Genomic DNA, 12,216 nt, shown 5'->3' on the forward strand with positions numbered 1-12,216 from the left:
CAAACACCCAGTGTGATGCTTGTGGTGCCTCCTCTGACTGCTTCTTTTCCAATAAATCAAACAAGTTAATTTTTTTGGGTGGAATTAGCATCCTGGAAAGCTCCACAGGACTTGACAGGGTTGGGATGGGGTTGCTGAGCCCCACAGGGCCAGGGAGCAGCAAGGTGCTGTGAGTGAAGTAGGGGTCTGGCCAAGGAGCTCAAGGGTCCATGGTGCACTTGCCTAGTGGGACCTCAGAGCTCTTGGCACCTCACATTTTCAGTCTCTGCTGTACCAAACCACTCAGGTTTCCTTCACAAATGTTCAGAGATCAAAGGAGGAGAAAGCAGAAACCAACACATACTTTCTCTCCAACTGCTCCTGCCAAGCGAGTTCCCAGAGGTACTTTGATTTCTTTACAAATCAAGGTTTCTAGAGTGGTGCTGCTTTCTGATTGTTGCATAAATAGCCAGGGAGCGCTGAGCTCTACCTGGAAAGGAACTTTCTGCAGGTATGGATGAGAACTTTTCACAGGGAGGAACAAGCTGTGAAGCCACCTTCATCTGACACCTCTGAAAAGTGCAGTGTCACTCTCTGTAGCCTGGCCATCCCATGGCTCTTGCCATGGCGCTGGCTGGAAAGGGGCAGCCCAGCTCAGCCCAACTCAGCTCAGCTCAGCCCAACTCAGCTCAGCTCAGCCCAACTCAGCTCAGCTCAGCCCAACTCAGCTCAGCTCAGCCCAACTCAGCACAACTCAGCCCAGCCCAGCCCAGCCAGTTGCGCACACCATGGGGCACCCGAACCCTTGGGTGTCCTCCCTGCCCTGGGACAGGCTCTGGAGGTCCCCAGTGGGCAGCAGGTGGCTGCCCGGGCTGGTCCCTCAGTGGGTGGCCGTGGCACAGCACCCGCCTCCAAGTGGTGCCAGGGTCTGCTGCCGCTGCTGTCAGTGAACGTGCTGCAGGCTGAGGGGTGTCACAACCCAAGGCACTGCTGTCTCGTCCCCAGCCGTGCGTGGCCGTACTGGCACGTCCCAGTTGGGCGGGTGTTCCTGTGGTGCTGTAAAACATTTGGAAGCAGTCGTGCTGTTGTCGTGCAGATGACGCGGGTGAAGGTGGCTGCCTGCAGCCAGTACTCGACGTGCACAGACTGCCTGGCCGCCGCTGACGCCTACTGCGGGTGGTGCACGATGGAGACCAGGTAGGACCAGGCGTGTCCTGGTGTGCTTCGGCATGTCCTTTGGCCCTCAAGCCCGGGCAAGAATTTCTGGTGTCTTTTGTATTTCCTTGCAGTCACACTGCCACAAGTCTTTGTCCATTCCTTATGAAATACGTGTTGTTAAAAACAATTACATCTGGCCCAAAGGGTTGGGATGCTCTTCAGAGCCAGGACTTCACTGTAGCTGCATTGTCACGCTGCAGGCAGCTGCCAGTGCAGAGAATGTCTTGCCAGCATCCAACCATGGGACTGCGAGAGCCCACACCCTGTGAAAGACCAGCTTTTGCCCTTGCAGTTCTCATCTATGAGTAGAAGACAATCACACTCAGAAAAGGATATTCAAAATTAGATTCCATGTTTGCAAACTGAAGATGTTGGACAGAATGTCACCTCCTCTTCCTCAGTTTGGATTAAGCCTGGCCTTCTCCCGCCTTCCTCAATCCTGGTGCTCCCCTGGTGCTGTGGGAGTGTGTGCTCTTATCGTGGCAACCAGACACTTTAAATATAGCAGAAAACACCGAGGCTTAGCTGCATGGATAGAGGAAAAAGATGCAGACACAGGATTTTCTCAGAATCTTCTCTCACAAGGAACTCAACAATTTTATCACCTATTTTAAAACTCATCAACCATGAGCTGTTCCCCTGTCCGTTGCAGGTGTTCTTTGCAGCATGAGTGCACCAACTCCACAGGGGCCAACTTCTGGGCGAGTGTGAGTGAAGGAGTGCAGCAGTGCCCCTCCATGACCATCCTGGAGCCCGAGATCAATATTGACAAAGAGAACCCGGTGCGTTTGATGCCAGTAATAAATCAATCACCTGCAGTGTCCGTCGAGCCGTTACCTGCTCTCAGGGCAGGTAACTCTCCATGCTCCTCCAGCAGAGAGCACGGCTCTGCAGGGCTCACACGTGGGTCAGGGGGATGCTCTGCTGAGCTGCTGTGTCAGGCCAAGGCTCTCAGAGGGCTGGGGGTGACCTCCAGCACCCTGGAGCTGGCTGGATGCTTGTAGGCAAACAGAACCTAGAGCTGCTGCACCAAACACACAGGGGAGGGTAGCAGAATTTCAAACACAGATGATCAGCTGCAGATGGCTGAGTCAACTCATTTTCTGGTTTTGTATTGTTGCTATTTTTAACTATTTTAATTGTATTTTTAATGTTTTCATCAAAATATTTTTTGTTTAAAGACAGACCCTGTTTGTGGGTTTGTTTTGGAGTCGTCTACCTCTGAAAAGCTTCTAAAATGTTGAAAAATTCTAAATGTAATTTTCTGACATAATAACTGATTTTTTTGTCTAATATAGGCCCTGATAATACAAATAAATGGAACTATCCCGAACCTGAATGGAACAAATATTTCATGTGACTACGGAAACAACATCCACACAGTAGCTAGAGTTGCTGGAGATTATGTAAACCAATTTATTTATTGCAGTTTGCTTCCACGTGAGAAATATCCAGCATTTCCTGATGACCAAGGTATGTAGAGGCAAGCAAGCTGGGTTCCTTCTAACCACTTTTGTGGACATAATTTTTAATAGACTTCATTTCTTTTTCCATTTGTATATGCAGATAATGCATACAGGGAAGAAAAGCCCAAAGCTGCTTCTCTTTTACAGGGCATATGACTCTGAAGCGTAGGAGTTCCACCATCTTTCCACAAAGTGACAGTATTTCAAATCTATCAATTTTTGTTTTAAACATCAGAATTTAAATGCCAGTTAATGGACTTACTTTTATCTGATTTGAGTTTTTGCTTCAGATTTAGTAAGTACCAAGCCAAAAATGTTTCAGCCTTGGACAAATAATGTTGCTCCTTATATTGATATTTTCAATTGCTCTGTTTAATTTCCCTCTGCAACACGTACTGCCTTTCAGGAGAAGCTCTGGAAAAAGAGCAAGTGGGTGCCTAAAAGAGCTCAGGAACTCTTAGTCCCTGAGCCAGATGGAGCTTTGCAGTGTCCCCTGGTTTCTGATGGTACCGCAGGGGATGCCCGTCCCAAGGCTCCGTGGAGCTGCCTGCGGAGGGGCGAGCGCCTGCGGATGAAGTTGAAGGAGGCCGAGCTGATGGCTGAGCTGACCCCATCTGAGATCAGCCACTTAGCAATGGAGTCGGCCCCTCTCATAGTGCCTTAGAGAAGTTCAGTGCTTCATTCCAGACATGAGTGCTTATTAAATTTTCATCCTTCGAGCCTGGAGTGAATGCACTATTGAAGATGGCTGACTTCAGTAGAGAGAGAATTAGACAGTCCTTTTGAAAATCCCACTTTTCCTAGGCCCATTTGTAAAGCTGCGTTGTTTTTCTCCCCAGCTATCCAAAGAATGGGAGATCATTAACTGCTCTGTATTGTTGGTTATGGCAATGTCCAAATGAATTTCTGGAATCCAATGCGCTGATTTATTGTCCATATTCTGAAAGAGGCATTGTCTCTTCTCCTTGGTGCTTATATGGCAAAATTGTAAAGAAAAAAAAATTCAGCAATTTTGGGGGGAGGGGAGGTAGTATGGCATCTTGAGCAGCCAAAAAAGGGATTTCCACTCTCCTCTGAGTGTTTGTTGTCATGGGGAAAATGAGCAGGGTTTTAAAACATGATAACTAACATGTTTAAATTACCACATTTTTTAAAAATATAATTTAGCACCAACTGTACGTGAAGACAATTATTAACTCTGCTAATTAACACTTGCACAACACGCTGAAATTTTGTGCTGAAAGCCACAATGTTCTTTTCTGTGAGGGTAGTGTAAAGCACTGATTTAGGAGGGAAGGGCTGAAAGTCAGAGGACAAAGAATGGCTGGTCCAAGCTCTGAAATGCAGCTTGGAGGAAGCCCTAGGGAAAACAAATCAGATTTAGCCCTTGTTTTCCCAAGGGTCTGTCTTGTCTACTGTCTTGTCGTGAGCGTGAGCGAGGGGCTCTTGCAACCCAATATTCTTTGGCTTGATTCTCTCAGACCACGTGGTGGTTGAAACTGCTCTCCGGGTCAACAGCAAAAACATTATCCAGGCCAATTTCACCATCTATGATTGCAAAAGGACTGGAAACATTTACCCAAAGAGAGCGTAAGTGACCCCGGTGTGCGGGCAGCGGGGCCCCCACAGGCAGGGCACGGGTGGCACCGGGGTGATGGAGGCAGGTGGGGTGGTTTGGAGGTGGGAGGTGCCAGCACACAGCTGGATGAGGGTCTGCCTGTGTGGGGTTAATGGGAGAGCACAGCCCCTGCCAGTGGGTGGCTGGGGGCCTGAGCAGGATTTGGCAGGATCGTGGGGGATGCAATACCAGGGATTTACAGAGGAGGGTCCTCACGTCGTCTCAAACCATCTGGAGATGTTGGGTTTCTTTTAAACGTGAATAATATTTTTATATAAAGCTTGGTCTGTTAACCCTTTAGCAGCAGAACCAGCCTCCCCAGAAATCCTTGGAAGCATCTGTGGGGCGCTGGGGAAGGGAGGGACATTCTCTCTTGCCCCTTCCAGCCCTGGGCGGGAGCAGCCACATACCCCCATCAGCAGGATGGGCTGGAGTTGGACTCTGGTGCCGCTCTCCAAAATTCATCCACCTCTCCGGAGTGTAACAGCAGGGCCAGGCTGCAGGGACCCCGTGTCCTACCTGCTGGCACTCCCGTGCCTGTGCAAACAGCAGGGAGAGCCTTCATCAGGCCTGACTTGCCCGGCTCCCTGGAGAGACGGATGGAGGGAAAGAGTGTTTTTGGCAGAAAAGCATTTTATGCTCAGCAGGTGTGTGGCTCCTGGCCTGCTGTGGCCTGGAGCAGGGAGATGATGTCTGGGGGTGATGGGCTCTGCCCACATCCCCTGCTGGCTCCCAGGGAGAGGAGGAGAGCGAAATTCAGCACCTGCCATGGGTTTTTCTGGGCACCATTGTAGACTGAACTGTGTGAAGATGGGTTGTAGGGCCTAGGTGTGGCTCCTCTGAGCAGCCTAAACTCTGCTTTTCTCACCATACCTTTGCCATTCCAGGTGCACCAGCTGCCTCTCGGCCAGGTGGAAGTGTCACTGGTGCCCCTCCACCTACACCTGCGTCTCCAACCACTCGCAGTGTGACAACGCGCTGCAGATGAAGGTGAGGCCCATTAAACTGCTGCTCAGGCTCTGAGCCTCCTCCAACAGCCACTTGCTGGCACAGCTTGTGCCCGGCTGGAGTTGGGGCACCCTTCTCAACTGGTATCCAGGAGAGGGGTGTGTGCAGGCATGTAAAGCTGCAGCTGCATCACACCGTGCTGTGCCGTGCCGAGGTGTGTGTGGGAGGAGGCTGGCAGCCTGGCTAAAGTATTCAGCTGTCCTGGTGCCCTCAGTGGGCTCTGTCCCTTGGCTCTCCATAACCTCCCATATCTGAAGCAATGCTGCTGCTTTTCCACATCCTGGGCCGCCTGGGTTTCAGTGTGAGAAACGCAGCCATACTCCACCATTCCCTAGGCTCTGACTTGTGGTTGCTGTATGTTAATAACGTGCTGGAGCACCACTGGTGGTGCTTGTCTATAGGAGAAAATCTCCCCTTTCCAAATTGTAGCTTTAATAACCGGGACTCAGTGTGTCCCTACTTCTGAAATTTAAATTGAAGGTAATTTAAATAAAATTGGCTTTTTAGCAATCAATCTGCTGTAGATCCAAGCCAAGTTTTTACACCGTAAATTGAATATCCCTTTAGCACTGGTGCTCTGCTCTTGGCTCAGCTCTTCCAGTGTTCCCCATGCTTGTCACTGGGAGGAGTTTGGCCCCGTGTCAGATGTCCCACCTTCAGCCCCAGGCTGACCCCTGGGCCAGCTGTGGCATCCACTCTCCTCCAGCGGTAGGGGAGGTGGGTGGCTGTGAGTGCAGGTAATGAGGATAGGGATGGAGCTGGAGCCACCACATTGCAGCTCCACGCGATCGTGTCTAGTGTAAATCTCTGGGAAATGGGAATGGAAAAGTCTGTGCTGGGTGGCAGCTCCCAGCAGTGCAGGGTGGCGTGTCAGGATCAGCTGTGCCTCCCTGTGCATACCCAGGTGTTTTGGGGAAGCACGTTCTGCTTTGTCTGCTTTCTGGGTTCCAGTGCCTGGTGTTTGGCTGTCTGGACAGTGCTGGGCACTTGAAAACCATCCCGACAGTTGCTCCTGTGGGGTGTCTGCCCTGTGCTAGAGCACAGGGAGCTGTGCTGCAGGTCTGGCACGTGCCAGGCTACTGGGCCTGTGGGTTCTCATGCTGAATGTGCTGCCAGGCACTGGCACTGCTGCTCGGGGCAGGGGCTTGGGGGTGTCAGTTCCAGAAGTGGCATCAGTTGACATCAGGGCTGTGGGACTGGCTGGGGACTGCCCTGGGTTAGTCCTAGATCAGCAGAGGACTGACTTTATTGTCTCAGATCTCCTACTCCAGAGGTACAGTTGGGCTGGATGCTCAGCTGGTTGGGCATGTTTCTGTTTTCTCTTTGCTGATCTGTGTGAGCAGCTGCAGGATGAGGTGCTCTGTAGCCCAGGAAACACGGTGCCTCTTCATGTAGTCAGAGCTTTCAGTAAATAAACCATTGCGGGCGCGACTGCACCTGAGCGCAGCTCCACTGGGAAAGCAGCATCAGAGCAGTTCCATCCACAGCATCTAAAACATTCAACCCCTTTGCCCTGATCCAGACACGAAGGATATAGTCAGCTGGAAGCTTTATTTCTGGTTGCTGGTGAACAGCAGGAGAAGGAGCTGCAAGACGACAAGTTAATCAGTCCTCTAAAGTGTATTTCTCTTGGGAAGCTTTGCCAGCTCCAGTGACATGCAAGGACACACCAGGCCATAGGAGGTTTTGCATGAATTTTCTTGTAGCCCTGCTGATTTTATTTTAACTCTTTTGATTCCCCTGGAAGAAGCTTGGGACTGAAATCTCTCCCCTGTGCTTTGTTTTGGTGTTTTGCATCCCTTATCATGTGCACCTCTGTTATTTAATCTCCTTGTTTCGGTGGCACCAACTGTACTTGGTTAGATGAGTGTCCTGACAGAAGTAAAGCATGTTCTCCACAGACAAACAGGCACTTCTAGGTAGTTTCCTGACCCCTAGGTAGGTCTGGAGAGGGCAGGAGAGAAACTTCCCACTCACTGCGTGTCTGGTCCCAGGGATATGTCCGGCCCCAGGGATGTGTCTGGACAGGCATCCTGGTGCTGGGAGGGCAGGCTTGGCCTCTCCTTGGAGCACAGCAGCAGCACTGGCATCAGCGGAGCCACAGTGGGCTAACCTTTAATGCAAGTGAGAGGAAATCTTACCTGCTGCAAATGATTCTGCATAATGGACCAAGTTTTTTTTTTGTCTTTTACCCCAATGGCTCCACTGTCACAGGCATTACTCTGGATGTACCCTGGGGCCACAGAGAAGCTGGCTTCATTTTTGCTGTAGCTTCGCACTGTGATTTACATCTCATGAGAGAACAGGACGGGCTTGTCATACGGGCTGGAATTCTGAGTCAGCTCCAGTGTCTGAGACATCAATTTAAAATGAGAGCAAAACTAGGGGGACAGATGTCCTCTTAAAATCATTTTTCAACTTTATTTAAGCCTTTCATTGCAGCTACCCTACTAGTGCAGGCCCCTCATTGGATCCCCTGTGGCTCATCATATCCTCCCTCCACACACACGTGAGACCCCTGTGCCCCGTGGTGCCGCCGTGCAGGATGAAGGCCCTGGAACACAGACTCTCCTTGGGGGCTGGCAGGAGTGCTGATGCAGTGAATGGGACGTGGCTTCCAGCAGGCAGGAGAGGGTCACACTGGCAGATCTGCTGTTAGAGGTGGCAGTGGCTCCCTTCAGTGTCACTCCAACCATGTCACTGCCGGAGCCGCAGCTGAGGCGTGGATATGCAGTCGCTGTGCACCTGGCAGTACCTGGTTCCCAGTGAAATGAGTCTTACCAAGGGCCCTGATGTGTCCTCCTGTCTTGTCACTGAGGAAGCTCAGCACGCACCCAGCTAACCTCTTTTTTCCTTGTTTTTGTACCTAACAGAAGAAGATTGACTGTCCTCGAATAGTACCTGCCCCTTTGGAGCCAATGCCCACAGGAGTATCTCGGGACATCACGATCTCACTCGCCAATGCGACTTTCTCTAAGGTAAAAATGTTCCTAGAGGGACTGGGAAGGTTCGGGTGTTTGGGAGAAATAAAACTCCCAGTTCCCTTGTGGGTGTTTGCTCCACTGCAGAGCGTGCCAGTGTCACACTCTCCCAGCGCCACGTGCCAGCCCCGCCCCAGCACCCACACTGAGGAGTAAAGGACACAGCCCTGAGCTGGGCACTGGGAGCCTGTGCTGGCAGAGCCACAGAGTTGAGTACAGCACAGAAACATGGTTTGACTTAACTTTGGGTCGTCAGTGCAGAGCTTGTTTGGTATGAAAAAGTCCTTTCTCTGAAATTTTCTGACATGCAAATTGTAACAGGGTGAAAAGGGGGAGTGGATATTGAATGGTGCATTCTGAGACGCACTGCACACCAGAAGGAACCAGAGGAATTTGGGGCAGAGAGGCTGGGTACTGGGAAAATGCTTGAGTAAGCACTGGTGTTTGTAGAAAGCCGCCCTGAGTCATTTTGGGTCAGTTCAGCAGGGCCCATGGGGCTGGGTTTGCTGTGCCTCTGCAGATGATTCCAGCACGCTGGGCAGCCAGGCAGCTTCTTGTTCTGCAGGGGAGAAGAGTTTTGGAAGTACTGGTGGAGCTGTTCTGGGGTGCCAGGGTACTGAGGGCTGTGGAGGCACTGCTCCCACCACACCTCCTGCCCTTGGTGCGGGGGCAGAGCGGACCCTCCCACCAAGATGGGGTGGTCTTTTCCTGCACAGCTTCGGCCTCTGGGAAGGAGGATGTGCCTTCCACAATCAGCAAAATGGGGCCAGAAATCTTTTTCCTCTCTGGATGCTGGAGGTGGCTGAGGAGGAAGCAATACTGCATGGAACCCATAGGAAATGGAGTCAACAGAAAAGGGGCCACAGCACCTCGGCAGCTGGAGGGGCTCTGGCACTCTGGCTTCCTTCTGCTCCCTGTCCTGGAATGCCAGCTGGGATTTCTTCTCCTTCCATCTCCACAGGAGCTCATGAGTGCTGCTGGAGCTGGGAGCTTTGGAGACGTGGCTTTTCTGCAACATAGGCAGTCCCTGGCAGGGGCATGAGTCCAGGAGTATGGGCAGCACACAGATGCAGAGCCAGAGCTGCCTGGGTGCAGGCGATGCACTGAACGAGATTCTGCCCGTGTGTTCGCTGAGCCAGCAGCTCCCTGCCTGGAGTCTGGTGCCTCCTTTCATGTCTTTTATCAGATCTGCCAGTTTCAAAGGGTAGTTAGACCTCAGTAGTGGTGGAGCATCAACCTTCTTGGAGACAGGATTTTTTCCTGCAGGATGGGGGTACAGCAGTCACTTGGGGCAGGATATCATTCTTGTGTTATCAGGAAAACAGCGCAAACATGCTTCTGACTGGGTCCTCATTTGAATTAGAGATTTGCTCTGCGTAGTTGTTGGGAGGAGGAGGAAGGTGACTTTGAGCCCAAATCATGGGCTGGTTTGGGCTGTTTTACAAGGTGGCTTGGGACAATGGTGGCTCGGGACAATGGTGGCTCTTGATCTGCACTGCAGCATGAGCTCCAAAGACCCCCAGCCACGAGGAACCCCAGTACCCTGCTGTCAGGGTTTCAAGAGCCCAGCCAGGCACAGCTCCTGGTCTCTCTGTGTGCCCTGGGCCAGGTACAGCTCCTGGTCTCTCTGTGTGCCCTGGGCCAGGTACAGCTCCTGGTCTCTCTGTGTGCCCTGGGCCAGGTACAGCTCCTGGTCCACGCGTTTTGTGTTGGGTTCTGATCTCCTGTTTGACTTGGACACAGTTCAGGTACCGACAGCAGAACAAAGGTGGGACGCAATGCCTGCCTTATCAACTGACAGGTGGAGAACTGCACAAAACATTTGCTGCAGCTGTTCTGCCCTTGTCTTCCCTCTCCCAGGAGACAACTCTGGAGTGCCATTTTGGGACAGACAGGACATTTGAAGCCCGGTGGGTGAACTCCTCTGCTGTGGAGTGTGTACGTGTGCTGGTGAGTCGGGGGGTGAGGCTGCCAGCCCTGCTTCCCCCATGGTGAAGGCCAGGTCCAAGGGCAGGGAGGGTCTCACTGCCAGCCTCCAACTCAGCAGTGGGACACTGCTTGCCTTCTTACCTCCCTCCTGGGTTCACCCCTCCAGCAAGAGGCTCTCTGTGTGCACCAATGCTGGCAGGGCACTCCTGCATCACGGGTGTTGTGTTCCCAGCTCCGTGGGGATCTGCAGTGGCTTTGACCTCTGCTCCCCTGGGACTTGGGAAGGAGCTGCTTGTTTACCTTTCTAGATGGGAAGAGTTCAGTTCAGGCAAAAAATTTGGCCACCTTTCAGGGTTGCTATTTCTGTAGCTTTTATTTTGAATGAGGAATTGGCCTCAGAAAATGCTGTGCTGCTCACTAGAGAACTGTGTGTGGTTGTCAGAGGGCAGATTGCACCTCCAAAAGACAGCAAACGTTTGGGCTTCCACCAGTGGGAATATTGCAAGTGGAAGCTGGAGAGGAGCACTTTCCCATCACGTCACCTGTATTGCAGCCCAGCACTGAGAATGCACAGACAGGCCAGGCTGTTCATTTTCCTGTCCGTTTCTGCTAAAAATAGCAGCAAACCAGGGCTTTGCTCTCACTGTGGCGTGTGCTGTGTCCCGGTGCCCTTCACTGGGACCTCAGCAAAATGATTAAAACAAAACAGCCATCCTGCTCCTTCTGCTATAGATGAGACCCTCGTGTCTGGGGAAGCAGTGGTCAGAGAAACCTCACAAGGAAGGTTCATCCATGTAGTGTGGGTATGGGACCTTCTATTTTACTAAATTTCCTACATTTTCACTTGTTTTTTTGTGTGCAGCTCCACACATCAGAAAAAAGCCATCACTTCCCAGTGAACCTCCAGCTGAAGGACAGACCAGACAGATTTATTGACAGTCCGGAGATGATGACAGGTCTGAGTTGAAAATATGTTTATGCTTCTCTCATCTGGTCAGCTTGAATGACTCTCAAACCCGGGCAGAGTTTATGGGTAAAGGGTAGAGACCATGGCTCTGCCGGGCACAGCTCAGTTCCTTCTCTCAGGCACGTGCAAAAAGCATACTTACCCAGAGCTGCTCCCTGTGAATGTGAGCCCAGAGCTCAGACAGGCACCTACGACATCCCGGTTACAGCCAGGGAAGGTCAAGCCCCATCTGTGAGTGCAGGCAGCTCTTGGTCACAGCAGGGATGTGGGGTGCCCCCAGGGCCAGGGAGGAATTCCTCCCAGAGGAGAAAAGAGTTGGGGCGGGGCTCTTCCCTTAGCTCTCACAGAAGTGTGGCATCAAGGTTCCACATGCTGTGAAAATTGAGTCTTCTTTTTGCCTTCTGTGTTGAGAAACAATAAAATCTCTAAACACATTCCATCCTTGGCCTGATCTCTGGGAAGAATGCTCGGATTTGCAAAAAGCCCTTGCTGCATGAGCAGGCTGAGGCAGGCGGGCAGTCAGACTCAGAGTGTGCTCATACGAGGTGCCCAGGCAGGATGAGCCCCTTGTCGTGGGCTCTGCTTGGAGGCAGTATTCCCAGGAGGCAGTATTCCCAGGAGGCAGTATTCCCAGGAGGCAGTATTCCCAGGCTCTTTCACCTCTCGACAGTGTCAGCAGTTGTGGCAGAAGGGGCTGATTTACCCGAGGTGCAGAGGAGTAGGAGAGCCTGAAGGGAGGCTTCCTTTGGAGAATGGCTGTGACAGGGAGAGAGATATGAGCACCAACACCCACTGACCAGGATAAAAAGGTTTCCCTGTGGTAAATCCCTGTGTATGAAGGAGGATTGTCTCGCACAGTGAAAATACCTGGAAATACTAACATGGGCGGGCATGACACGTGGCTTCCCTGCAGAAAGAAGATAGTGTCCATAATACAGCAGTAATCCTGAGGACTGGGGTGGGAGATTGGGATTTTGGATATGCAGGAGACTCAGTTCTCTATGTGGGTGGTGCTGGGAGCAGGAACCACAGCAGAAAGAGCATGTTGGA

The 12,216-nt window shown here is 51.7% G+C and overlaps 1 protein-coding gene across 1 annotated transcript in view; it reads left to right on the top strand.

The window, feature by feature from the left end:
* Positions 1 to 12,216, top strand: part of PLXND1 (plexin D1) — a 71,446-nt gene that overhangs the window by 20,514 nt on the left and 38,716 nt on the right. Inside the window, exons 4-11 of the mRNA XM_027746419.2 lie at positions 1,076 to 1,176; positions 1,850 to 1,979; positions 2,496 to 2,670; positions 4,145 to 4,253; positions 5,169 to 5,271; positions 8,163 to 8,267; positions 10,131 to 10,220; positions 11,062 to 11,155. Coding sequence (XP_027602220.2) covers positions 1,076 to 1,176; positions 1,850 to 1,979; positions 2,496 to 2,670; positions 4,145 to 4,253; positions 5,169 to 5,271; positions 8,163 to 8,267; positions 10,131 to 10,220; positions 11,062 to 11,155 — 907 coding nt within the window. The remainder of the gene's footprint in view (positions 1 to 1,075; positions 1,177 to 1,849; positions 1,980 to 2,495; positions 2,671 to 4,144; positions 4,254 to 5,168; positions 5,272 to 8,162; positions 8,268 to 10,130; positions 10,221 to 11,061; positions 11,156 to 12,216) is intronic.

This window comes from Pipra filicauda, unplaced genomic scaffold, assembly GCF_003945595.2.
Source record: "Pipra filicauda isolate LSUMZ 115617 unplaced genomic scaffold, ASM394559v2 scaffold139_size1960392_pilon, whole genome shotgun sequence".
In the NCBI taxonomy this organism is placed as follows: Eukaryota; Metazoa; Chordata; class Aves; order Passeriformes; family Pipridae; genus Pipra; species Pipra filicauda.